The following is a 27,902-nucleotide window of genomic DNA, read 5'->3' as shown; positions in this document are numbered from 1 at the left end:
AAGAGGAGCAGTCGATGCAGTCGAGTGGATGAAAGTGATATTCAGAGATGAATCCGCTGCATTGGACAAGGAGATGAAGCTGGGACCTTTGTTTGGTGCAGGTCCAATGAAGCAGATGACTGGTGCACATGTACACGATCACTGATGGTATGAGGTTGATGTCAGGTCAGAGGTCATTTACTGTGCATTTACTGTAGAGGTCAGGCTGTACTGTAGAGGTCAGGCTGTACTGTAGAGGTCAGGCTGTACTGTAGAGGTCAGGCTGTACTGTAGAGGTCAGGCTGTACTGTAGAGGTCAGGCTGTACTGTAGAGGTCAGGCTGTACTGTAGAGGTCAGGCTGTACTGTAGAGGTCAGGCTGTACTGTAGAGGTCAGGCCTCGGCAGTAAATGCACAGGTGGACGGTGAAGTTGAATGTTTTTTCAGGATGATATCGCATCTCTCCACTGAGCAAAAGGCATTCAAACTTTTCTTCAGGAAAGATAACAATAATTCATGTTGCCATAAGGCAGAGTAGGTTTATAACAAAGGTCAATCTATGTATTGATTTATTTGTTTATTAATAAAAAAATGTAGGTGCTTTACAAAGCCAGAATGTTCAGCTGCTCAGTAAATAGTTCTGTGTCATGTCTGTAATTTTCTCCTTGAGAGGCAACTCCAGATTGTAATTGTGTAAGTTTCTGCTTTCTGATGTTGGTGTGAAATGCCCAACCACTCTTGATTGATAATTGATCTCCTTTTCTTTTTTTCGTCCTTCCTTCTTTCTGTCTCCATCTTCTGTTCATTCTTTTTCTCCGAAGCGAGAAGAGGAAGCTGCAGGTGAACGTAGCGAGTCCCATCCAGTGCAGCATGAATGGGAGGAAGTGCACGGTCATCGTGGAGCCCAAGATCAACCAGTCGCAGCCAGACTTCACCAAGAGCCGATCTGGTTACATCCTGGCTGTACCGGGAAACTAAAGTGGGCCAAAAAAGCCAAGGAATCCACCGATTTCAAACCGGCTGGGTTGATGATGATTAAGACGTTCATGATTCACGTCATGTGTTCTTTTTTCTTTTGCTGTTCGTTTTATTTTCTTTCCACGAGCTGCTGTTGATGTGACAAGGTAGCTCTGTAGTTGGATCGGGGGTTATTGATCCTCAGTTTTCAAAGCTTTGCCAAATATGACCTTCTATTAGTTCCAGGCAATGTCAGGTCTAAAAAAGATGGTCAGCAGTTCTTCTACGTGCAAAAGAATTATTAGTTGAGCAGATTAAAAGCACGCACTAAATGATTATCCACCCAAGTGGTGCTCTTTCTTTTTATCCAAATTTCCAAATCGAAATTGAATTTGATTTGCCTCGTGCAATCTTTAGTTTATTACAGGTTAGTTGGTGAGATCAGATTATGCTGCATATTTTTCCTAGAACCACACATGTTGCATAACAACACCCAAAGGATTTTTCAGGAATTTATAATCCCTGAAGCTTCACGTGTCGTAGCCTGATCAGATGGGAAACCCTGAGAGATGAAAACCATGTTTGTGCATCACTTTGATTGGTTATATCTGATTTATAGCAGGGTTTTTGTTTTTTTGTAATTTATACACAAAACTAAATTTGAATGTTAAAGATGTAATCTAAAGACTTTCCTACCTAGAGGGTAAAATGAAGGACCTGCAGTGTCCACTTTTAGTTTATTAAATGTTTACAGTGGCATGAGGTAACAGAGCGAATCTGAGGCACAAATTTCAGATCCTTTTGTTTTAGTCACGGGATGTTGAATAGGATGTGTTGAGCACACCCTGAACAAAAGAACCTGCTCCATACAACACATCCAAACCTTCTAATGTTAACCTCACATCTTATGTTCTCTGTGCAGTGTAGTTTTATCATATTCCTTTTCTGCTTATACGTAAAAGGTGAGAGTATACTGAATGTGACCAGCCTAAGATTACAGAAATGTTTATGCTCAGCAATTATACTCCATTTAGAGTTGATTAAAACTGATTAGCTCTTAGCAAAGCATTTCTTTCTTTATTAGCTATCTTTAGCTCGTATTCTATTTACATGTCAGACTTAGTGCTTTTGCTTGGCAACAGTGTTGCTGGCCAGTACTGTATAATCCCATTTGAAGTCCAGCCTCGAGTCTCATTTGCTGTCTTTGTGTTCAGTGAATCCCTAATGACTTGTAGCGGTCCTTAGTCTTTTGAATAAGGCTTCCACTTGACAAATATCCCCTTCATTACAGCAACAGAGTGTGAATGTGACTGAGGGAGTGTGTGCGACGTACGTTTGCAGATTTACCCTTTTATCTCTCCTCCTGTTGGCACAGAGATGGACCAAGAGCTTGACTTATAGACACAATTACACACTGGGGTGTGAGATCTGCACTCAGACTGCTGACTGTATGACTTTTTGTATAAATAGTCAACTCCTTGAAGATTTTCCTTCTACTATTTCCAAGTATAGAAAGCCAAATAACACTCATCACATGATTTAAGTTCTTGTGTTAGGTTTATGCTGTTTTCATAATACGTTGGGCAGGCATCCCCAGTTTGTTGTAAGATCATTTGTTCAGAGGTGCAACAGATTTCAAACAGATGCTTTTCCTCAGGCTGCAGTGATGTTTAAATTCGTCTGCCTACCGAACAGTCAAGGCCCAGATGTTTGTTGTTTGCATGCTGCAGAGATTAGTTTTGGCTAACGCTTAATTATTTTGAGGTTAAAGCTCCTTCTTGGCCTTGACTGTTGAGAAAACATTCTCACACAAAGTCAATTTAGTAGATGTTCTGAAACTTTCCATAAAAAATCATATTTGCCATGCAAACTATGAGTTCCAAAAAGACTCAAAAAGCCCCTGTAGCTGATAAGCTAACTGCTAGCATGCTAGCCAACTAGGAACACGTTTATTTATATTTTCCCTCGGACAGTTTGCACCTTCCACACATTTTCTCTTGTTTTTATCACGTCTTTTTATTTAGTAACTAAGGTAAAATAAACTTTGAAGTCATCATCTCACCAGCTATAATTTAGAGTGTAAGCTAACTGCCAAGTGGCGAAGCTACATATTAGCTCTGCTGCTAATAAGGCAATTCTTTCCAAAGGTTTGTCGGCCCTCACGGTTTCTTTTTATCATGCTGCCTGTGGTTTGACAACACATAAAACTAAATAGGAACTACAATGGCTATCTCTGCTTAGGAGCCTTTCAAAGCTTTTAATATGTCAAAGAACTGAACTCTGCCTCCTTTGGACAAATTTACTTCATCCCCAGTAGCAAATCTCTTTAGTACATGTTTTTTTTATCAGGGAGGGACACCTGATTGTATTTTACTTGTTTTGAATGAGATTGAGCCTATAATTCAACCCAGCATCCAGAAGAAATGGACTGTCGCAGTTGTAGCGGTGTAGGATTTATGTGTTTGTATTAAAACCACATTTGTGCTGACTTGATATCAGACTGCTGCTGTAAAATGAATGGAAGATATGTTCTTAGTGGAAAAGAACACACTCTCAAATTGTTCAGGAGCTGTTTGACTTCTGTTCCTGAGCCACAAACATAAACTTCAGATTTTCTCTTTTCATCCATTAAGGCTTACACATTTGAGTCTCGGTAATTCCTTGACAAACAAGCAAACTGCTGCTATTGAAGAACATTATGTGATCTGATTTAAAAAGCTCCAAAAATACTCCGAAATAGATCCTAAGCAAGTTTTCATTGTCTCAGAGTATAAAGTTAATAACACTGAATGTGGGTTTAAGTACGATAGTCCAAGGTTACGAATCATGACCCCTTTGTGTCTGCCCCAGTTGAAGTTGTAGACTCTCTAACTGGCATCACCACAACAGAAAGAAAGGCTTGTTAAGTAGCCACAGTGGCACAGTCCACTAACTGCGTGTGTTGTCTGAACTAGACGTTTATCTTAATTAGTTTGAGGGTGCCCGTGTCGTTTGAAGAAGCAAATCTCCACTCTACCTCGCTGCCCTTTGTTGGATGACCTTGTCCTGTTGCTTGATAAGACGCTTTGATGCAGAAAAGAGGTGTTTGGGGAAATGTGTGCACTTGTAGTGAGGATTAATGAAGTGACATTGGTGGTTTTGATAGGCAGTCTTCTCAGGCACAGTGAAGAAAATGTGTATGTGTGTGTGGACTATAACAGTGCAGCTCTGCATATCCTCCAGCCTGGTAATCTCCCACTGGGCTTCTCCTTTCCTCTCTGCTCAGCTATTCACCGCCCATCTTTAGGATGGACTCCGTGTCACTTCTCACTTCAGCGCTTCTCTTTTTGCTTTCTTGCGGCAAAAGGGGGTTGGTGAACAAAGACTCGCTTGGCCTCCTCTGCTTCTCCCATCTCCCTGCCCCCATTCCTCCCTCCTTTTCCACTTTGCTTCCTCTATCAGTTGGCTCCTCGCCAAGTCGGGCTGACTGTACCGCCCTGCGGGGCGGTGGAGGTTTTCTTTCTCTCAGCCGTCCTGTGCCCATGAGGTATGTAAACAAAAAGGGAAAGAATACCGGCAACAAAGCATGTAGAAAATAAAAGAAATGTCATACATTTCAAACAGCCACCTGCCACCCAGCTACTCCCCTTTTAAAGTTTTGTTACCTAATTTTTTAATCATGACACCAACATATTGACAAAGATCGAATCCTAATGTTCCCTTAGACACAACCCTTTGATTTGTTGAGGTAAAGTGCCTCTTTTCTTTGAAAGATCAAGGGTCTGTAAGCCCTTCAACTGGGTGGTTACGGCCCATTTGGATAGCTAGATGACCATTGATCCTCAAAGAAAAAGGAGCACCTCACTTCTGCAAAAGGGGAGGATTTGGAATTGGACCAAAGTCTCCTTAAACACACTGGCATACGTATTTCTCCCAACAAACTACTCAAAACCGTCTTTGTGGTCTTCCCACCACAGTGGGTGTCTCCTGGACCAAATCTTGCCAGAGTGACGCAGACAGAGACCGGCAACTTAAAATAGATACCAGTTGAGCTGTTGCACTTGGTTAAAATAAGCCAAAACTGTTAATATGTTGACCTGTGGATCAGTGACAAGACCCTAACCTCCATCATGGAGCCAATAAAAACATCAAGTTTCTCTGCGTACATTTGTCTACAATCTTGTAAACTTGTTTGTCTGACGTTCACACTCATATAATGCCGGTAGTTTAGTTTAATGAGACTCAAAATGGCCTCGTTGTTGTTTCAGTTGACCGGAAGCAGCCAAGCTCTAAGGAGCCATGTCACCTGTCGTAGCAGTCGGACACACTTTGGTCAATAAATGCATTGCTCTCCAGTGCTTGCATACTTGGATGACGACATTAGTCCAGTTGCATAGGCTGGTTGAGCTCTAACTGTAGCTCAGCCGAACCATGTGTAAGTGTACAGAGCATAAACTTGGGCCTGACTGATGCTGCTTCTGTGGCAAAAAGCCATCTAAAGCTGGAAATCTTAAAAAACAAGTCACAGGTGAGTGGTTTCCTAAAGCGGCCGGTGCTGTCGTTGTTACCTTATTTGAACAGAAGTAAACACTGTGCTAAATTGGGACCGTTTTCAAGGTCGTAGTTCTACACCTTAGGAGCAACATTGAGTATTTCCAACAGGTCAGAGGGAGTTTGGCTGAAAAGGTTTAGTAGTGTGTGAATGTTGATCAGGACAACAGTGTTTTTGGATGATATGAAGACATAAGATGCTCTCTTTTTGTTTTTGGTAAGGAAAAGATGGAATAGCTCCAGATGTATTCCTGATTGATTTATATTTGTAGTGCAAAACTAATCACTGATAATTACTTTTCAATTATGCTGACAGTTAAAAGTAAAAATCAAACCTTTTTTCTTGTAACCTGTTCATAAAGGGGTTATCACTTGTGCCATTGTGTCCCTTATTTTAATGCTTTACACATAGTTGGTAAGAATTACATTCCTCTAGCTTTGGTGTTTTGTTTCAGGCACATCTGACACAACACTGTTATGAAGCCCATCCAAGTTAGCCAAAGGGCAGCACATTTCATGTTCTCTCTGTAATTTATTCTGCTCACAGTGGCTTTAAGCAAAATCTGTATGTATACACAGTCCATTCAATATGTGCCTTATTTTATGATAAGTTTATATTTTGCATATTTGTGTAATATGTCATTATTACATGCATAAATATACTGTAATATCCAGTTTAAGTTGAGAGGGAAATGCTGTAATACTGTTTTTTTGCCTATGTTTTCTGTATGAATGCAGGTTTGGCATCTTGTTCATGGTGTTCTGTAATGAAAATGTTTCATTAATCAGTTTATTAATAAATTTATTTGCTTCCATAACTGCTTGTCAGTCGATAACTGCTGCTGTTGCCTGTCTGTTGTTAGATGTAAAGCCGGAACTTATGTCTCAAAGCCCTCCGAGGTCAGCTGTCGTGGTAATAGCCTCAACATTTACCCACACACTGTTGTTTCACCAGGTGACGTGAAGACGGCAGAAACCCCTGCCGTCGGCATGACAACGCCTCTCCCTACTGCCTTTGTTTCGGCAGGTGTTTATAATCCTCTGGATGATGGATGACTATCTCCTTCAAAGAGTGGGATGGCTGTGTTTTTCTTCAATGGAGTGACTAAGTAAGGCTGAACAGAATCTGGTGGTTAAATGAATGACTGATGTGCAGGAGTGGCGTGATCCAAGCTGATCTGTCTGAATCTGTCGTGATGAAGCCCCAGCAGCAGGTTTTTGTTTGGTTTCTGTACACCAGACCAGTGGAATTATAATCGATCTTTTTTTAAAAAGTCAAAATGTAAATCAACTGTAGACTTTCAGCTTCAAACGGTTCAATAGAAATATTTAATCAACCATTTAAGGCTTATGTTAGCGCTGTAGATTCCAGGCCTTTACTGCTGTCACATGTATCTTTGAGTCTTTCTGCTCAAGTGTTTTGGCTCCTCCTCCTGAACTGTTAAGGGTCAATTTGTTCGGTGTGTTTTAGCTCCGTTATGCTTTGGGTTTCACCCTGCCACCTCCTATCAGCATTAGTCAAAGCTTCATGGGCCACCACACAAGCCCATACCATCAAACTGCCTCTGCTGTGTTTGACAGTAGTTTTGACCCTGATCCTTGTTCCTTCTACTCATTTTTTTTTCTTCCTGTCATTCCGGTTTTATCTTTCCATAACATCTTTTTTGCAGTTTGAGGAAAACTCTTGATTGTTCTTGACTTGGTTAGACGTTGTGGCCTGCTGATGTTCTGTCTCTGTTTACATATTTATGGACCTAACTGTGACACTAACAAACAGTAAGACCTTAAAAAAGTGCAAATGTTTGCCATTTGACATCTCTGCTGTGCACTTCTGGAGCTCAGTCCACACAAATCTGTAAAATCAAGTTAAGAATTCCTTCAAACCGACAACATCTGGAGACAAAAATTCAAGGAATGCAGAAGTGAGATGGTGTGCTTCAGTCTGTGTTCTGGCTCCACTGATTTTATTAAAAGTAATTAACTCTTCTGTCTAACATGTGAGGTACGATGTCAGGAGTTACTGTGGTAAAATCCAACAGTTTTGATCCGAGCCAGTAAAAATCAGACAGCCAGGTTGTGACCAGAGGCCCAACGCATGTCTGAGGTTAAATCCGAGCGGTGAAAAGGACGGTTACACGAATCTCGTGAGCACATATCCACAGCTGGAGGCACAAAAAGACAAGTGACGCCCCTGAACGATCGGTGCATTTTATTTTTCCATCACAGTACAAAAATAAATTAAAATAAGCAGAATCAAACCCAAAAAGAAAAGAAGTTTCAATAACAGCAACAGCTTTTTTTGTCTTTTCCAAAAAAGGACATTTTCTACCGAACGGCATCGACACCCTTCCCTCCCCCACCGAGTCCTAGTTTCAGTGTGTGGTTGGAGTGTGCTCCATGTCCCTGTAAGAAAACAACACATTCTTCTGTACAAATAAAATGCTGCCATTCACACACACTCACATTCGAATGTTCATTCGCTCACACATGCAGCCCACTGAGCGCCTCCCTTTTCGACATTTTTTATCAGTTTAACTTTTTTTTTTTTAATCTACAAAGTACGCAACAAGATACAGAAAGAAATGTGACAGAAATCTCCAACTATCACTTGAGTCTTTTTTTTCAATATTTTATATTGTTATAAACAACTACTCAATAATGCAAGTGAAGAAACATGGCACCTTTTAAGTGAGTTGGGGCAAGTGGACAGAGAGGAAAAGATCTGAGGTGTGTTTAATCCCAACGCCCTGCGTTTTTCTGCCAGACCAGAAGCCCATCCAAAGCGGAGGGTCCGACCTGTTTAGAACTGACTCCCGGTTATGACTGTCTCAACTGCTTGTTTGTTCTGATTTACATTCGAAAAGCAGCTTAGAGGCTTGAAACATGACAGTTTTTACACGTTACATAGTTTTCTGCAAGAAGCCGCTGCTGTAGTTTATCTAGCTAAGGGAGCTGCAGAGAAGATGAAAAGCTGCATTTCTGCTCTCTGTTTGGTTGTCAAGGTGTTCCCCCTGCGTACTGCAGCGTGTCATTTTTGGACCCAGTGGTGTCTCCGATTGAAAACCTGATTAGACCTGTGGAGGTCGCCTCATTTCCCCCTGCAGCAGGGATGGATATTTGGGATGCCACCTCTCGCTGATCCACACAAAGATGATGCTGAGGGATTATCCTCAAGGTACACTGTGCTTTTCTGCAGCGATGATGAAGGAGCCATTGTTACTTGAATAATTTACTCCTTGAAAAATTGCTTTCAGCTTCTGATATGTGGGACAGCGGGTTGGGCTCGCTTCTAAATCGGGACAAAAAGTCGTTCTGAGGGCATTTTCTGAGATAAAAGATCACTGTGGAGGATGCCACATTGGTGGTGGTCAGATTTAACAGTGGTTTTGATTTAAGGGCTTTTTTAGTTGATAAATCCCTGCAGCACTCATTTGCATAAACCAGATCAATCTTCATTCCCACCAAAGATAAGGACATCTGCAATACCAGCAAACCCTCCTCTCTTAGTCCTTCCCTTTCCAAAGTCTCTCATGAGGATCTTTCAATTACACTCAGTGTGCCTAAATAATAAATACATAAATGGCAATAAATTAAGTGTCAGTAAGTAGCTATAAGTAGATGAAAATCCACTTTGTCATTCAGCAGCTGGACAAACGATGCAGTATTTCAGAGTATTCTCAAATCTGTGGGATTTCCATCATGGATATGGCACTGTTATAACATTTTCTATGCTGAATCTTGAGCACAAAATCAAACATTTCAAAGTGGTTGCGACACAACCTATCGACAAAAGTACAAAAAGAATTCCCCTGGTAAACAAATAGCCTATTTTAGCAAGCATAGCTAAATAAACTAGTGTCACTTTGTTCACAGCATTCTCTAATGCAGATGCAGTTGGTTTACAAATCAAGTAAAAAGAAACGTAATAATAGCTCCCGCCCTCCCGGAGACTGGAAAATTGCATGGCACACGTGCAAAACGTTACATTTCTAAGTAAAAAATAAAGAGTTAATCAAAGAAAACTTGTTCCGTAAAAGCAATAAATAAGCCTCCATAGGTGTAAGCCTCTATGGAGCAAAACATCCAATGACTTGTTTTATTTTTTTATCTAGATGAAAATAAAGTAGGTCTTTCTGAACACAGACGATATATGTCCAGTGGCTGTTGTGTTTTTATCAAAAGTCCCACAAAGCAGTGCTCACTGTCCATCGGTGTATGGAATCTTGCTGTAGAGCCAGAGACAGAAACCCACAAAAATATGGATCCAGCTCTGACGACTCGAGCAGCTCTTTCCTAGATGGCCACAAATGCATCCCAGCGATAACATGTCCAGTCGTGTCCATGTGTGTGGAGGGGAGGGGAGTGTTCCAGTGAGCCAGCCGGGGATGCCTGTCCATCCGAGATGCGTGAAGAAAGCCAATCAGGCGATGGCCTTCGCCCCCTTGCAGTAGGCAGTGCACATCACATCGTCAAACAGTCAGAAGGTCACTGGTGGGCTGCTGAAGCCTCAGTCCTGTCCACATTCATTGCTGTAGCTTCCTTTTTTACCTTTTTTTGTTTGTTTTTTTGTCATTTTTGTAAGCGTTTTTGTTTTCTATGTTTTCAGTATTTCATAGAGATATAGTACATCTGAATGTAGGCAAAGGATTTACCCGAGTCTGGCATTTTTTGCGTATTCCTCATCAAAAAAGCTTTCATTCTTGGGTTTACAGATAGTCCATCCTTTGCAAGTTGGAAAATAGAATTTAGCTGGGACTATTGGGAAAAAGCTCTGCCCCATTTTTGGTGAATACTGAAATAAATATCAGCAAAAATAACTTTTCCACCCTCCCACCCCCCAAAAGTTGCAGGTTGTTGTCATTCCTGCTCAATCAAAAGCAGCTATAAACGTCAAATACTTCCTAGCTGGCTTAGCCTCTCTGCAGGTTGGGCAGTAATGAATAAATAGCGTCACAAATAATCTTTTAAAGGTGTCGAAATGCCAGACTAGAGTACACCCCACCTGCCCTCACCCCTCCCCAGCATCCCCTCACCGGTCCAGGCCGATGAGCAGGCGGCTCCTCTCCTCCTCCTTTTGGCTCTCGTTCTTCAGGTCGGCAAATACCTGAGTGAAGTAGTGAGGGTCGGAGTTGATCTGGAGCATCTTGGCGCTCATCAGGTTGATGATGGACAGGCAGCGGTCCCAGAAGGTCTCCTTGGAGCTCTCCACTAAGAAGGGCTTGAGCGGGTAGGAGATCTCGTTGCCCATGTAGGAGTAGGACAGGTAGAGGCAGGTGAGCAGCACTGCCTGCAGCTCGTGCTCCGTGGCCACTTCAGAGGAGACCACGTCGCGGCACAGCATGTAGACGAAGACCACGTTGGCGGGGGTGATGAAGCCCTGGTCCTGCCAGCCTTGCAGCAGCAGGGAGCGGTCCACGCTGCGCAGCCACAGCACCGGGTCAGTGGGGGACAGGTGTTTGAGCCGGTAACAGCGCCTGCACAGAAACTCCCCAAGACAGCGCAGCAGCTCACTGGTGGAGGCCTGCACGATCACCCGCTTAGGAGTCCCGGGGGCTACATTGGAGTTAGTCAGAGGGGCCTTCTTGACCGAAGATGTTGTCGTGTTGTTGGAGCTCTTGGTGAGAGCTGGAGTGCTCTGATCTTGGGTGAAGGTGGACAGGTTGGCGCAGGACTGCGACTTCTTCAGATTTTCGTTGTTCAGGTGGGTGACATTGTTCTGGTAGGTGCCGTTGGGCTGCACCTTCTTGGAGCTTTTCTTCTTGGCCGACACCGCTACAATCCGCTTCCATGGGAGCACGTTGATGAGCGAGTGGCGCTTCAGGTTCTTGTCTTTGGCGTTCTTGCTGTTCTGGACAGCGGTGTAGTGGCCCACGGTGGCAGCTCCATCCTCGAACAGAGCTGCCTTTCGGTAGCTGGGTGACAAAGATAGCACGGTTCCCATGGCGACTGCAGGGAGGTGTCCAGGAGCTTTAGCTGCACTGGGTCAGTAGAGGTGTCTGCCGGGGTGGAGATCCAGAGGGTCTCAAAGCCTCAGAGCTTCAGGCTGCCGCTGGGCATCTAAAACGCCGGAGCAGACTGTCTTGTGAAGAGGTCTCTGAGGGGATAAGAATCACCTTCACCTCTCTGCCTGCACCTCAGGAGGGCCGCTGCTGAAAGTAGAAGATCTATTTAGCTTCTGCATAGGATTATTGCTATAGCAAGACATTTTGTGTAGATTCGTTGCAGATAAAATCACAGTCATTTGTCCTGTTCTGTTGCAGCGGATGTCTGCCTGAGTGGTTTATCCGACAACAGCTCAGGCTTATTAGCTGTATTGATTTGACTCAGTAAGTGGAGGAATGCATCAGCCTATGACTTATACTAATTAGCACAAGTAGCATAGATCCACCCACCCCTTTTTGCAGCAGATGATCAATCCTCTCATCGTAAACATTTGATCTTTCAATACGGTTCGTATACTCGCGACAGATTAAAAAAATAGCTGCAAATTAAAAAGAAATTAAGGAATTGAGCTGCGCGTGTGTTTGAAAAATAGATGGAACATCCAGAATTATGTTACAGTATGAGATTTACAGGCAATGGCCGACGTACCAGAGTGAGTCACGCGCCTCCCCTCTCTCCAAAATGGAAGGCAGAAACGTAAACACCTTATTAACAGGTGAAGGTCGTCTTTGATGCAGGATTTAGCACAAGGTCATGTATGTTGCATCCCTAATAAATTTCTATAAACATGACGATAACTGGTTATGTCATCGCACGAAGTGTTTTCCTCTCCCTCTGCTGTGGCCACAAATGGGAGAGCGTCGATGGATCGAATCTGCTCTCTAGCGCAGGATCCAACAAGCTCTATCCTTCATTCCATCACCCAGTTTCATCATCAGAGGGATTACTGTTTCCATAGAGGCGGAGAAATACCACAGCATGAGCTTCGGTGTGTTTCAAATGCTCTAAAATCGAAGGATTAATCGGCCTCCTCGCGGTGATAAAGAGTTGTGTACATCGGGTGCTATCCGTGGTGCTGAAACCTTGCGGATGCGTCGAAACGAGATAGCTGGTTGTGATAGGCGGTGGCTTGAAAATAAACAAAAATGCTTTATGCATCCCCTCCGTTACTATGTCACGATATGTCGATGGATTTAGCTGAATATCCCTACTGAAATATATTTACACGATCCTGTTTTGGTTATTAGACAAAATGTCCTTGTTTTCAAATGTGATGCATCCACAAATCTGTACAACCCAGGCGCTTTAAGCACCGATATGTCCCCCAAAATCAAAACAAACTCACCAGATCTCCAGCTCAATGAGGAAATAAACGCGATGTAATGGGGATGCCCCGCGTCTCGAGACTCTTCCTTTTAAGACGTTATTAAAACATTAAACCATCTCAGGGAGCACAAATGCAACAAAGAAAATAATCCGATCCGAGCCAAAAAAGAATGCAGTGGATGGACGCTCCTGGCGTCGGTCGTGCGCAGACGATGGTGGGCAGTTGTGGAATGGATGCTAAGATGAAGATGTGCTCCTGGTCCTGTTGGCCGTGAGATGCGGATGCTGCGAGGGCTGATGTTGTGTTGTATCACACTGACTGAGGGTGGTTGACGCAAAGGCGGTGGTGGGGCGCCGCTCTGCGCTCTGTACGCGGTGCTGTTTCTGCTGAGAAATAGCTCCGCCTGGAGCCTCACACAGCTGGTGCTAATGCAAACCCAATGAGCTGCTGAGATATTTTTTCCTCTTCAACACCAAAACTAATCAGCAGTCATCTGATAAATAGGTTGGCAGCCATTCGCTGGATGTATTGTCCCTTAAAGCCTGCCTGATTGACTCATTTTAATCTACATTTAAATTCAAATAATATTCAAATAATGCGTTCGTTATGTACTGTATTTATCTTCTTATACTCATAATTCCACCACCCTCTCTTTGTATTTTGTGTCACATTTGTTAAATTACCAGTGATTTCATAGTAATTATTTGTGTCTTGCTGAACTGGATGAATGATTTTCCACTCAGAACTCAGTTCTTAATAGATATAGACAACACATCTATTCAGTCCCATTGTCTGAATGCAGTGCAGGAAACGGGTGGATCTATAGGCCTACATATGTTACATTTTAATTGTAAAAATGTATTGTAAAAATGAAAGACACTTAAAAACACAGACACTTTTTGGTAAATATTTTTGTTTCCTTTGTTTCAAAGCAACAATTGTCCAAAAAGGTTTTTATTTCAAAAGGATATTAGGAATGTGCTCCAGATATAAACTTGCCATTTCAGGCATATTAATAAGATCCAGTAAATCCAAATTATTATTTGGGATAAATAATTTTTTGTTGTATAGCCACAGATGGCGGACAGATTTACAAAATAATTTTATTTTGTACATACAAATCAATGAATTTCATTTAGCCTGTGTATCAAAGCTCCTATTTTACAAGCTTATATTCTATGATAACTCTATAGTAACGTCTCACAAACAGACCATAATTTGTGAGACTGAAGAGTTGGGTTTCTGAGAAGGTGGTCAGCAGCATAAGAGCACCACAGGGGACTGTACTCTCACCATTTCTCCTCACTCTGTACACCTCAGATTTCCAGTACAGAACTCTGATGACTCTGCAGTTGTTGGGTGTATCAGTGATGGACAAGAGGCTGCGTACAGGAAGCTGGTCGATCACTTTGTGGCATGATGTGGGAACAATCACGTCATCTCGAACAAGAGCAAAACAAACAAGTTGATTGTCAATGTCTCTTGCTAGTAGAAGAGTTAGAGATGGTTGTCTGCACCAAATTGTTGCATATCTTCTGTAATCTGTTGGGGCAGCAGTACCAGAGCCAGTGACTCAAAGAAACTGAACAAGCTTATAAAGAAGAACTGCTCTGGAGGCCCCTGAGCTGATTGTGCAAAGATGTTAATGAACCTAATGGGCTCATCCTATACATATTACAGTGTTTAAAACAACATAATGTATTCAGCAAGGGGCTTCTTCAGCTCTGCTGCGATGCAGAATTATATATACACACACACACACACATTTTGTATATATTATACATAGCCTGAGCAGACTTTGAACATGGCGTCCAACAATGGCACAGTAAGAATTACGGTCGTCATGTGAACAATGATGTTTACAACTCATACTCATACTAACTCATTGAAACATCTTTGCAACATTTACGGTAAATCTCCAATTGTTTTTTTGTAACATAAGAACGTTCAACATTAGCATTCATAATGACTGAATATGTGCTTATCGATTAGCATATTATCACGTTGCATACAACCAGAAAACTCACCGGAGTCCTAAAGAAAACTAATCCCAGGTCTGACAGGTCTTTCATTACTTATATTATTATTAGTGTTGTTGTTGCTCTGCTCAGACTCATGGGAGACGTGATTGTTTCCTGTCGTTTCCATAGCGACAGCAGCGAGCCAGAGAAGTTTATATAATACTTTTTTTTCAGCGTGAGAAATACCATGTGTGGCCTGTGAGCTTGAGAACTTGTTGAAATGCGTGAGACTTGAGAGCCCAGAGTATATCTATATAACGGGAGAGAACAGGGCATTGACAATACAGCCTCTAAATAAGGCATTATCTGTCTTTATTGCACCAATACTTTAAGACGAATTAATGAATGAACGCGTGCTATTGCACTGTTAATTCAGAGCTGCCATGATGTTATTGGGGGCTATTGGGGGCTTATAGACGGCTTTCTACACTTGTGTCTACTGGAATGACGTCATCATCGTGCGCCGCTGCAGCACAGCTCATTCTGCTTTGAGAAAAAGATCAATGGCTGTGTCCGAAATCACTCACTCATTCGCTACCCCCTACTCCCTATATAGACAAATAAATGTAGTGCATTATTTAGAGAGCTCAACAGACAAATCTTTCCACACTTTCAGACACTACTTATTATAGATGCTGAGTTACACTTTGAAAACTAGATTAATTTACTAACCAAGTCGGAATTTTACCACCTAAAAAAATGGAAGGATTAGAGGCCTTCTATCTAAACCAGACCTGGAAAAACTTGTCCATGCTTTTATCTTGAGTAGACTAGACTACTGCAATTGCTTTATACCTTTATACCGGCCTTCCAAAGAAAACCATCTAAAAATTGCAGCATGTTCAAAATGCAGCTGCAGGGGTACTCACAAAAAACAAAAAATACGACCACATCACACCAGTTCTCAGATCTTTGCACTGGCTTCCTCTGTGTGAGAGAGTTGAATGTAAAATTAATTTTCTGGTCTACAAATCCCTAAATGGTTTGGGCCCAAAATACCTGCTAAATCTTCTTATTCCTTGTCAACCATCAAGAACCCTTAGGTCATGTGGAGAGGGACTGCTAACGGTTAATAGTCCTAAGACAAAACGTGGTAAAGCGTCATTCAGATATTGTGCTGCTTATTTCTGGAACAAACTCCCTGAAACACTTAGATGTGCCCCAAATGTTGCTACTTTTAAATCAAGGCTCAAAACTGCAGCCATCCAATACCCCAAGCCATCCAAAATTGAATCTGCTCACGAGGTAATCTTGTGATGGTAATTGGAAAAACGGATGCCTTGGATATCGTGATTCTGGGGGCATTGTAATTGCTAAATGTTCAATGAATATGGCAAAGTTGTGTTCGGCTGCTGAGGACTGGAAACAGGTATTTGGACATGATGTCGCCTCAGGGTGGTGTTGATTTAAGCGTTTTTTTCTGTGCGTGTTTGTCACGTAAAGCGCGTGTTAAACAGAGCCTTGAAGCTTGTGTTCACTGTCGAGGCCATCAGAAATCAGAGTAATCGGGGGCTGTGAACGGGACGTCAGTCCCTCTCTGAAACCACTTCTTGGATAACTCCGAGGGCAGTCCTCTCACTAAAGCAAGAGTTTTAAAAACTCACTACAGCACTCTGAAAGTATCGGAACTGCACGGCTAGAGCCTTGTGCGTCTGCTAGAGTAAGTTTTTCTTTGCTTCTTTACTTCTTTGCTTCTTTGCTTCTTTGCTAAAATCAATATCTGCAGTTGAGCAAGTGACCGAAACCCATTCGTGGGTAAAACATGTTGTCTAGTAGCCTCGGTTGAGCCATCAGAAGTCAGAGTAATCAGAAGCTCTGAACAGGCCATCAACGGACCCTTCAGTTCATCGACCCCCACCTTCGGATCATCCGACCCCACCTGCAGATCATCCGACCCCCACCTTCGGATCATCCGACCCCACCTGCAGATCATCCAACCCTCACCTGCAGATCATCCGACCCCACCTTCGGATCATCCGACCCCACCTGCAGATCATCCGACCCCCACCTTCGGATCATCCGACCCCACCTTCGGATCATCCGACCCCACCTGCAGATCATCCGACCCCACCCATGGATCATCAGATCAGATGTGTGTAAACACTTCAGTTTTTGAACAGATATGATCTAAAACATCAGATCTGACACACGACTCCTCCTAACAGCAGGAAGTCATTTATTTTTAAGGAAATAACCCAATGAGTCTAAACTGTGTCATCGGACAAACAGAGGGGGTTTTGGGGAACTCATAGAAAGTCGGGGCTCATCTAGAACAGGCTGCAAAACCCTCTGAGAGGCTTTTACGTTCACGTCAGCCAGTCTGTGAACAAAAGGGGGCAATTTAAACACTCCAATAGCTGTCGTTTGATAGTCTGCCATGATATAAAGGAGCATGTTTTGTATTTTTAGCACCTAAAAACGTCTTGTTAATATTCATTCGAAGAAAGTAGTTTTACTTTGAAAACCAACCAGATTTTCTTGCGTTTCACAAGTCCAACTTCCTGTCTGCGTCATCGACTCCAAAACAAAAGCTTAAATCAAATGGAGAAAAAATTAAAATAATCCAGAGCAGCATATCGTCATATTTTACTGAACCACAACAAAAAAATCTACACTATTTTCATAATAATAATAATAATAATAATAATAATAATAATAATAATAATAATAATAATAACAATAAGTCAGTGAATAAATTATTAAATTCAAATGAATACATAAAAATAAGTAAGCAAGGGAATAAATGAATAAATAAATAATACAGAAACCTCAAAGGAGGGGAAATGACTGGGAATAATCAAACGTTTCTATTTTTAATTGGACTTCATTTCCCAAAATCCTTTAAATTCCGACATGCTTATGGAACACTTACGTCACCCACGCTAGGTAACGTCGTCCCTGTACGTAATTTTCATTCAAGTAGTATTTGAATAAGGAAGATGGCGGCTGCGGCAGTGGTTGAATTTCAGAGGGCTCAGTCTCTCATTAGCACGGATCGCAACGCCTCTATTGACATTCTTCATTCAATAGGTGGGTCTTTATTTGCCATTTTCAGATGAGTTCTGTCCCTCTGTCCTGGTTTTTCCGTTACTTCTCAGTCTGTGTCAAACGGCGGGGTTAGCATGCTAGCTCGGGCTTCCAATAGCACGAGCCGGTGGTGTGCCGTGCTGACTCACTGTTGAATGGTGGCGAATGGTAACAGATAGCTAGTGGATGTTAGCTCGTTAGCGGCTGTGCTAACTGTAGGCCTGAGAGTTGCATGTATCAGTTAGTACTTGTCAGGGCTATTGGGTTTTTGAGAGTGAGAGTTGTATCTTGGGAAATATTTTCAATTTTGCTCAATTTCTATGTTAAACGGTCCCTTTAGCATGACTACCGCAACGGCTAACGTTATTAGCCTGTTGTCATCTGACCACAGAGAAAAGCAGCTCCTTGACCAAGGAGGCACTTTTTATGTATTGTTACTAATGGGACAGCTTTTGGTATTTGGCCACTCATTGTTCTTGTGGTTTTTATTCTTGAACCAATAAGAAAATGTATATCGACAACAACCTTACGCAGTATAAACGTTTTTGTGTTTCAATAAACATCGCTGCCCTCAAATTGCCATGTCACACCAGCACATTAGCTGTCAAGTTGTCTATTTGTCCCGTTTACCCCTCAACTTATTTTAGCATTATTTGTCACTGGTGCTGAAATGATTAATTAGTTTATCCGTTCACTGCCTACTAGAACTTTTAGGCGTTTATTAGTCTCAAAGCAAAACATTTACTGGTTAAAAAAAAACTGTCAGCATCAGCTGTAGTTTTCTGTTGAAAAACTTTGTAAATTGGCTTCTTAACAGCTTCTTGGATAGAATGAATTACCTTGGGACCATACCGTGGCCTTTGGAAACTTTTTTTCAAAATATTTAGCAAACCTAGTAATTAAAATGATAATTTGTCGGGTACTTGCTAACAAATCTGATGTCTGGATGTATGACTATTATTGAAAATATATTGAGATGCTGTTTGTAAAACAGATTAGGTGACCTGAAAAAAGAATGAAGATGATAAAGTTCAGAACTGACACAGACCTGTACAGATTGCATAATATTGGGCTATTTTTTTGTTAACTTGTTGCCTTTCTTTGCCTTTCAGTGAGAAGAGATGTGCAGGAGAACGATGAGGAAGCCGTCAGGGTTAAGGAACAAAGCATCCTGGAGCTGGGGACGCTCCTGGCAAAGACGGGACAAGCTGCAGGTAAACTTTTCTCTGAAACTCTTTGGTATACATGTGACCTCTGTAGGCCTGTCACAATAACAACTTTAGTTGAACAAAATATAGTAGCAGAAATTGATTGATTTCCACGAGTGATATTGTAATTATAAGACCACTTTGTGTCACTCTATGATAAAATAATGGCTAAACAATTTCAGCACTGTTTGTAAAGGACATTTAATTGTTTATTTGACAAGAATATTTTAAAGATCTACAAGAAAGAAACAACAAAAAACTCAAATGTATTGTTCCATTTCTGGAGTATTCAGTGATATTGTTTTTTTCTCTTCAGAACTAGGAGGCCTGCTGAAATTTGTGAGGCCTTTCCTGATTTCCATCAGCAAGGCCAAGGCAGCTCGGCTCGTCCGCTCTTTGCTCGACCTCTTCCTTGACATGGAGGCTGCCACAGGGCAGGAGGTCGAGCTGTGTCTTGAGTGCATTGAGTGGGCCAAGGTAGAGAAGAGGACCTTCCTACGACAGGCTCTGGAGGTAAGATAGTCTGTTATAACCTTGTGGGTGCTGTTGCAACATAAAGTGAGCTGGCTCATAAACCCGTACTGCAACCACCACACATGTGTGATCAATAAAGTGTCTCCTGAAAAAAAATTGCTGGATCAGCAAGTCGTGTTGGGCGAAGTTCTCTTTCCTTTCTTTTCAATCAGAGTTAGACCTTTTAGGCAAAGTTGAGAAAATATCTGAGATATCGACAATTATTTGCATTCCATTTGATGGCTTTTTTGCATTGCTCATAGGACAAAAATGTAAGAATAATTATCCTTGTCAGAATGTTTATTGAGGTCAAATATTATTCCTCAGAAAGTTCCTATAGCATCAACATCCATAAAGGTGATTTTCAGGACTTTGACAGGTGTTTAACCTTTACTTGTTGACAAAGTCTGGCCAAAGACATACATGATTGCGCCACAACAAGAAGTAGGAGTAGGAATCTGTCGGCAGCTAAAGAATTTGTACTCTCACCCAGTCCTGCTTAGTGCTGACATACGCACAGCTTCTGATTAATGACAGTGAAAACAAAGATGATATCCCCAAACATAAATAGCTGCTTTAGATGGGATCAACATAGTGGGAGACGCTGTGATGTCGGGCATAAGTTGTTCAATATGACACATTTGTTTTGGCGTTGTTCAGGGTTAAAACCAAATGAAAACTGGAAACTTTATAAATGAAACTGAACAAATCCATAAACCGTGCATTATTACAATGTTGATTAAGCTGTTTTACACACTCTGCAAGGAATACGTGCAGCTTTTGGCGGATTTTTTATTTTAGTGTGGTGTGTAACATGAAGTGTCGTTAAACTGCGTCATGATGTTTGAAAGATGAGAAAAGGACGCCCTTCGTGAAAGCTGTGCTGGGATGGGAGGAAAAAAGAGAAGCAGGGAGACATGAACAGTCCTGAGCCAGAGAGAGAGGTTCTTATCCACTATGTACTAAAACAAAGACAAAAAGAACACATCTGTCCAACATCAGTAGTTTAAACACTGACATACGGGAGCTTTAAAATGTTGCATATGAAATCAAATTGATATTGATTTTACAAGCATCTCTTAGGAGTTTTTGCAGCAAGAAAATAACTTTGCATCTTATTCCTTTGAGAAATAAAAAGAGATGGCATTGCTGTCTCACACAAATTGCTTTGTTATGATCGACACTTTTAAACGTCAGAACAGAGCAGAAATAAATGTGTGTTCTCAGTTTGTTACATTTTATTAACTACCCCCCAAACATCAATAATTCAAGCACTCGCCAAGAAAATAAGATTAGCTCTCAAAGTCATGAGACGATAAGCAGCGTTTTCTCCTCTGAGGCGCTGGAGCGCTGTCTTTCTCACCAATGATTGACAGTTTAGCTCAAATCAGTCACACTAATGACTCAAACTCAGATTTCCTAAAGCAAACCGGGCAGTGTGAGCGCACCAGAGGGACAGGGAGAGGTGTATCTGTTAACCCCAGCTGTCTCCGGTAAAATGTTACAACAGTATCGGGTGAAAAGTGAGACAGGTGTTGGTTGTGGTACTCAACTCTTTATCACCTTTGCTCTGCATGAAATAAATCTACTGACCGTAGTTACTCCTGAAACTTTTGGTCTTTGAGTAGGTGTGCAGCAGTCCCAAACTTCTGTGCTCTCCTTCTGGTTTTTCACATAATATACCTACATACACCCAAGATAAGCCCACGACGTCTGTTGAGGGTTCAGCAGTGAATCTGTCTCTGCCCCAACATGCCTTCTACCGGTAGGCCTGTCCTCATACTCCCATCTGCTGGGGTAGCCTTGATGTTAGAAATGCTTTGCATCCTACTTCAACTGGTCAGACCTCAACTTTCCAGCCGCGTTGTTGTACTCTGGCTGCGAGTTGAGCGTAGCTCAGCCTCTTGCGCTCGTGCGCCTACTCCGCTGCAATTTCCCATAGTACAGTCAGCTTAATGATGTAGATGAGCTGGAGTGATGCCTGCAGAGCACAAGGTCAGGTTCAAGGTTGGTAGATGCAATCTCAGCTGGGAAGAAGAGTTTTTGACTTGGGTCCACTTGCAGTTTACAATGTCGTTCCTGGAGTCTGGTCCTGGAGTCTGGCTTGACCCTCTCATTCCCAGACAAATGCTGTTGATGGGATAAAGGGGGAGAGGGACGTTGCCTCTCCAGCACTCCTGCCAAGCACTGTAGCGCCTGGTTGTGCTACCAGGTGTAACAGCCCTGAGAGGCTGATTTAGTGTTGCTGGCAACAGGCAGAGCAGAGCGAGCATGTGGGATCATCTCCACACAAATGGCTGTAGTTGGGATTAAATATGACAGAATAACACAACACATTCTGTTACTACAGCTATCCCAGCTGTCACGTTCCTCTTACATGTTGCTTGTTCTCTGTAAAGCAGTGTTTCGGCACAGCTATTCCCTGCTTGACTCACAATATTCTCTCTGCTTTCAGGCTCGGCTGATCTCACTCTATTTTGATACCAAAAGATACCAGGAGGCCTTGGCTCTTGGTGAGTGCTCAGGCGGGACTTTTTGTTTTGTTTTTAAACAGATGTCATATTTTACTTAACAATGACAAGTTAAGAATGTTAAAAGACTGTTAAGTAGTAATAACTAAAGTTACTGCTGTTGGGCCAGGCTTCAACTCGAGTTCTTTCTTTTTCCTCAGGCACTCAGTTGCTGCAGGAGCTGAAAAAGATGGATGACAAAGCTCTCCTGGTGGAGGTTCAGCTGCTTGAAAGTAAGACGTACCACGCTCTCAGTAACCTGCCCAAGGCCCGTGCTGCCCTCACCTCGGCCAGAACCACCGCCAACGCCATCTACTGTCCCCCAAAGCTCCAGGCAGCACTGGATATGCAGTCAGGTAAATGGATCATTTGTTAATTAATCAGATTTTAAGTCTATGAAGAATTTTGCAGCGGCTTTCAGTCGTGAAATATTTGATTGTCGTGTTACTTTTGGACAACATTAAATCTCGTGTTCGAAGCCCTCTATGAAGCAAGCGTTTTACCCAACAGTAGGTAGGAAGTGTTCTGAAGTGACTCAGCTCATTTTATGCTGATAATTATGTCAGTGTCACGCCTCATTTCAAGGCGGAAGAGCTTCAAGGCATGATAGTGTTGCTTCTGTTTATTTCTAACACAATGTTAGCTGGGGAACAGACCCAGCTGTTTCTGCAGTTTCCAGCATTATGACTGTTCCCATGTGTACTTTCCATCCACTCTGCATTTTCAGTGCGTTTCTTCAGCCCTGCAAGTTGTTGTTGCCACATTTAGACACCATTAAAAGTGTTTTCCTTCTGCTGTAAATGCTAACTGTGTGTTGTCTCTGCTGCAGGGATCATCCATGCAGCAGAGGAGAAGGACTGGAAGACAGCCTACTCCTACTTCTTTGAGGCCTTTGAGGGTTACGACTCTATCGACAGTCCCAGAGCCATCACAGCACTCAAATACATGCTCCTGTGCAAAATTGTGCTCAACTCGTGAGTAGTGCAAGAGTTTATTGTGTGAATTTCCAGAACACCAAGACAGAACCGTGACCAGATGACATTGGTTTTGTTGTTTTCAGACCGGAGGAGGTACAATCCCTGATCAGCGGTAAACTGGCCCTGCGATATGCTGGGCGACAGGCAAGTGCAAGATACCCTGCAGCTGTTGTGTTAAAGATATTTTATCATGAATCCTAAAAGATGGGGCAAACTATTCTGCCTAAAATTATTAAAAACAGTCTTTATAGGGTACCAGCACTTGTTTTAAAAACTGAAAATGCTGGAGTGTTTAAAAACTAGACAATCATTGTGCTGTTTGTGTAGCTGCTGACCATCGTTCAGACTTTATTACATAAAAAAAACCACTGAAACATTCTTTTGTTTTATGTGTTTAGACAGATGCACTGAAATGTATCGCCCAGGCCAGCAAGAACAGATCATTAGCAGACTTTGAAAAGGTAAGAATTCTCTTTCAGCCATTAAATCTTGCTTTATGGCCGTTCTCAGAAGGCCATTTGATGCTGTCCTTTTAAGGCAGGACTGTTCACTGGGTTGCAGCTTGACCTTCTGTTTGTTTGGGGGGGTTGCTGATGCGCCTCTGAGTCAGCAGTGCATGTAGTCAGAAAGATGAATCGTGTGTGTTGAAGGAAGCGTCGGCATGCTGGAGCACACTGCCTCTGTAATTTGTGGGAACTAGCAGAAGTGAGTAACCGGTAAATGACGAGAGCATTTTAGTGTGATCTTTGTATTCTACAGAAGAGGCAAAGCCTGTTTCGGGCTCACCGCGCCGTCAGCAGCGCCGTCAGCAGCGCCGTCAGCAGCGCCTTCTTTATTAACTCGTTAACGTGAACAACGAATAAAGAAGTGATCCTTGACTTTCTGTGTTTGTACCTGCTGATATGAAGTGTTTTTGTTGTAAGCTTTCACATCAGGGCTTGTGTCCAGCCTGTTTTTTGAGCCTGTTTTTTTCCTAGCACCAGTGTTTTTTCTTCTCTTTCTTCCTTTAATTCTCCTCAATGAAAAGGGAGCATGTGAGAGGGAGAAGTACAGCATATTCTTGGTCCTACTGAACTGTTCAGGAAGCCGTTGCTGATGCTTTCTGTTTGGGCAGCAGATCGTATGTCTTCCAAGCTTCTGGGTTGGGTTAGTTAATTTCTGCCCAGCCATGTTAGACACAAGAAAGGAAATCGCATTTGTTAGAGCAGAAGCTAAAGGTTGTTGGTGTCATCAGTTCATGGTTACTTTTAAAATGAAAGTGATGGACTTGGGTGACGACAGAGAACACCGATGCTTTGAGGCGTTTCCTCTCCCTGAAGGTTGTCTGTCTGCCCCGGAGATGGCGTCAACCAACCCTCTTAAAGGAGTCCAACTAAAAAAAAAAAAGTCCCATTTTTAGATTAAAGCAGGCCTAACAAGGCGATGATATTCACCGTAGGCCGTGCAGCTGCTGTCCCAGATGTGTTGTTACAGGCATGTCGCCATCCGATGGAAGGCGGTAATGAGCCTGAAAACTGAAAACTGGCCAACCTGAAAAAGTGGGCTTCTTAGATGCATCTCAGGGTGTTCAGATGACCTCACTGTCCTGTCCCTTTACCAGAATCTTACAGTATTTACATCAATACTAAATAAAATTTACCAGCTGATGCCCATATAAATGAGGGTATTTAGTAGGTATATTTAGTCTGCCCACAGTTACCCAATTTAATGACAAATTGTAAGAAATATGACATTTAATAACAAAGCAACTTTCATGAAAATTAGTTGGGAAATAAATGAGCTCCAGTTGATTTTGGTGGTGCAGCTACTCAGGTTTGCCGTAGCGCTCGCCCAACTCTTACCTGAGCACATGCGACTGGCGTAGTGCAGCAAATCGCATCAGGTCAGGTGACCCAGAACGTTGCACTACGTCAGACTGAGTGGTGACAGGCTCTGTGTGGCGCCGTACATCCTCCATTTGGTGTTCAGGACCGTCTCATAAACCATTCAAAGCCAACGGGTAGTTCTGTTGTCACAGAAACAATAAAAAAATAACTTCCTGGGTCAGAAAGTTGCCATTTTATCGCCGTACATCCTCCATTTGGTGTTCAGGACCGTCACATAGACCGTTCAAAGACAACGGGCAGTTCTGTTGTCACAGAAAAAAGAACTTCCTGGGTCAGAAAGTTGCCATTTTATCACCGTACATCCTCCATTTGGTGTTCAGGACCGTCTCATAAACCATTCAAAGCCAACGGGCAGTTCTGTTGTCACAGAAACAAGAAAAAAGAACTTCCTGGGTCAGAAAGTTGCCATTTTATCGCCGTACATCCTCCATTTGGTGTTCAGGACCGTCTCATAAACCATTCAAAGCCAACGGGTAGTTCTGTTGTCACAGAAACAAGAAAAAAATAACTTCCTGGGTCAGAAAGTTGCCATTTTATCGCCGTACATCCTCCATTTGGTGTTCAGGACCGTCACATAAACCATTCAAAGCCAACGGGCAGTTCTGTTGTCACAGAAACAAGAAAAAAGAACTTCCTGGGTCAGAAAGTTGCCATTTTATCGCCGTACATCCTCCATTTGGTGTTCAGGACCGTCTCATAAACCATTCAAAGCCAACGGGTAGTTCTGTTGTCACAGAAACAAGAAAAAAATAACTTCCTGGGTCAGAAAGTTGCCATTTTATCGCCGTACATCCTCCATTTGGTGTTCAGGACCGTCCCATAGACTGTTCAAAGCCAACGGGTAGTTTTGTTGTCACAGTAACAAGAAAAAATAACTTTCTGGGTCAGAAAGTTGCCGTTTTGTTGTTTTTACTGAAAGCTTTATGTCTTCCAGGCCCTCACAGAGTACAAAGAAGAACTGAGGGACGATCCGATTATTAACACTCACCTGGCCAAGCTGTACGACAACCTGCTGGAACAGAACCTCATTCGAGTCATTGAACCGTTTTCCAGAGTACAGGTAAGAACCTGCTCTCATGGGTTTACAGAAACCTGTTAAAACTGTTTGAACTGTTGAGTCTATACCCTGCATCTGTGTACAGGTTTGTTTTTATTCTTTTTAGTAGGCTTTCTCGTTAATTAATGAAGGGACATGCTACTGTAATTGTTCCTCATCAGCATGCATTTGATTTGACTCTCTGTCTGATTTCAGATGGAACACATATCGAGTCTAATCAAACTATCAAAGGCAAGTGTCAGCAAAGTCATTTCCTTCAATGTAAAATTTGTCTTCTGGCTCTTAAAACCCAGTTTTTGTTAATTTCCTGTCTTTTTCTTTTACAGGGTGACATCGAGAGGAAGTTATCGCAGATGATTCTGGACAGAAAGTTTCACGGTAACTGGAGCCGTCTGTTCCAGCTGAAACAACAAAAGTCAGATTTAACGGGCAGAGCAGCACTTCTGTTTGCTTGTAGTGTAATTTTATGACTCTTTCAGGAATCCTGGACCAAGGCGAAGGCGTCTTGATCATATTTGAAGAACCACCAGTGGACAAAACATACGAAGCAGCTTTGGAAACGATTCAGAACATGAGCAAAGTGGTGGACTCGCTTTACAACAAAGCCAAGAAGCTGACATAGGTGAGGAAACTGTCAGGAATGAATAACGTGGCGCTCTGTCTTTCTTCTCTCCTCTGAAGCTCTTTGTCTTTGTCTTCCTCAGAGCAGATTGCCACGGCACTGAGATGGAGGAACTGTGTGTGTGTTTTGAAAAGCGTGTCTAACATTTTTTTAAAAAAGGGGACAAGGGAGAGCAACGAGTCCCAGGAACAGGATTCCCCCATCAAACTTCCCTCCTCCTCCCAAAACGGACAATTTCATAACTTCTCCTGTTTAGTTTCCTCTTTAATTTTGATATCTCTTCAGGATTCTGTATAACACTCAGCGGCCAAATCAGGCCATCAGGGAATATTGTACAACCACAGTGAAAAAAAGAATAAAAGGTTTAAGAATATATATATGTTTATATATCTGCTGTAAGGTTGGTTCTGCCGAGCCTTAAGCTGACTCCACTGCAACCTCAAAGGTGCAACTTCCACCTCTGTGGCCTCCGGCTCCGCCACCAGCTGGGCCGAGGCGCTTCTCATTCTTCTCGTCCATCTTTCAGAAGCACACTATTCGGTTTTTGGAAGGTTGGGAAACTCTTTGGGAGACTGAATTTTGGTCCGAGAGCTCCCTCTAGCTCTTTAATTATTTTCCCCTCCTTCATATCAATGTCAACAGTTAAAGCCCCCAAATGTATTCAACTCTTATTTCTTTCTGATTTTAGTGTTTTTTTTCTGTTTAAATAGAGAAAAGGAAATTTCGGTTGCCACATGTCCGCCCCTCCTGCTATTGGAAGTTTAAAGAGAACAGACAGGATGCCATTTCACCACTAGTGCCACTTTTTCGGCGCTTCAGTTTGCCTCGGTGTTTGGGTGCAATGTGAAAATGGAAAGTAGAGGTGGAGATGTTTTCATTGCCTCTGAACGTCCGCGACTTTCTCCTGAGTGAACACTTCTTTATTGTTAGTTTCTAGCACTAGTCTGGTATGCTAGTAACCAAACAATTTGTATGGGTTTGATTTGGTTTTTCTTTTTTTTTTTTTTTTTGTTTTCTTTTTTTTTTCCCGGTTTTCTCTTACAAAGACATTTTCAAAAATAAATATTTTGTATTTTAAGGATTTTGTCTTGTGTCTTGCAAACGATTGCAGATAGTAACTGTTTTGATGTCTATGAAAGGAAAAAAAAATGTGTTTCTCATGTTGCAAAAGTATCTTTGAAATGGATTTAAGGATGTTTGGGCGGTCGGACTTTCTTCTTTTTCTTTAAATGGCCCAGAGAAATGCCACCCAACAGCATCTTCTTCCTGTTCTATCGATCTAATCTTAAATGACGTCACATCAAAGGGCATTAAATCAGTTTAACTGACAGCTTGATTGTCTTTAA

At 42.3% G+C, this 27,902-nt stretch overlaps 4 protein-coding genes across 8 annotated transcripts in view; 2 read left to right on the top strand and 2 right to left on the bottom strand.

The window, feature by feature from the left end:
• The window catches only part of myo1d (myosin 1D), a 100,408-nt gene extending 94,125 nt beyond the window's left edge, over window positions 1-6,283 (top strand). Inside the window, exons 22-23 of one of the 2 annotated variants that reach the window (XR_011909234.1) lie at window positions 800-4,656; window positions 4,688-6,283. Coding sequence is in view for 1 of the 2 variants with exons in the window: in XM_072374205.1 (XP_072230306.1) it covers window positions 800-956 (157 nt within the window). In the remaining variant the exon portion in view is untranslated. Of the gene's footprint in view, window positions 1-799 lie in introns of both variants that reach the window. The other variant, XM_072374205.1, reaches the window with a different exon arrangement.
• tbx21 (T-box transcription factor 21) overlaps window positions 1-27,902 on the bottom strand; it is a 477,598-nt gene that overhangs the window by 264,913 nt on the left and 184,783 nt on the right. The window lies entirely within an intron of this gene.
• On the bottom strand, window positions 7,660-13,138 carry cdk5r1b (cyclin dependent kinase 5, regulatory subunit 1b (p35)). Of its 2 annotated transcripts, none has more exons than XM_072374206.1 (2): window positions 12,754-13,138; window positions 7,660-11,614 (listed from the first exon to the last, which is right to left on the bottom strand). In XM_072374206.1, exon 2 carries the CDS (start codon window positions 11,404-11,406, stop codon window positions 10,495-10,497), a length of 912 nt encoding a protein of 303 aa, XP_072230307.1. In that variant the 5' UTR covers window positions 11,407-11,614; window positions 12,754-13,138; the 3' UTR covers window positions 7,660-10,494. The 2 variants fall into 2 exon arrangements, with proteins under 2 accessions (XP_072230307.1, XP_072230308.1); XM_072374207.1 differs by having other exon boundaries at window positions 7,660-11,611.
• psmd11b (proteasome 26S subunit, non-ATPase 11b) lies at window positions 17,676-27,886 on the top strand. Of its 3 annotated transcripts, none has more exons than XM_072373019.1 (13): window positions 17,676-17,786; window positions 18,896-18,997; window positions 19,308-19,504; window positions 21,960-22,017; window positions 22,176-22,370; window positions 22,844-22,988; window positions 23,075-23,135; window positions 23,390-23,452; window positions 25,812-25,937; window positions 26,130-26,165; window positions 26,261-26,312; window positions 26,414-26,556; window positions 26,639-27,886. In XM_072373019.1, exons 1-12 carry the CDS (start codon window positions 17,696-17,698, stop codon window positions 26,554-26,556), a joined length of 1,269 nt encoding a protein of 422 aa, XP_072229120.1. In that variant the 5' UTR covers window positions 17,676-17,695; the 3' UTR covers window positions 26,639-27,886. The 3 variants fall into 3 exon arrangements, with proteins under 3 accessions (XP_072229120.1, XP_072229121.1, XP_072229119.1); XM_072373020.1 differs by having other exon boundaries at window positions 23,075-23,139; window positions 23,394-23,452; window positions 26,644-27,886; XM_072373018.1 differs by having other exon boundaries at window positions 23,075-23,139; window positions 23,394-23,452.

This window comes from Leuresthes tenuis, unplaced genomic scaffold, assembly GCF_036924035.1.
Source record: "Leuresthes tenuis unplaced genomic scaffold, fLeuTen1.0.hap1 SCAF_20, whole genome shotgun sequence".
NCBI lineage: Eukaryota > Metazoa > Chordata > Actinopteri > Atheriniformes > Atherinopsidae > Leuresthes > Leuresthes tenuis.
Note: the sequence above shows the minus strand (reverse complement) of the source record. Positions and strands in the feature narration are given on the sequence as shown.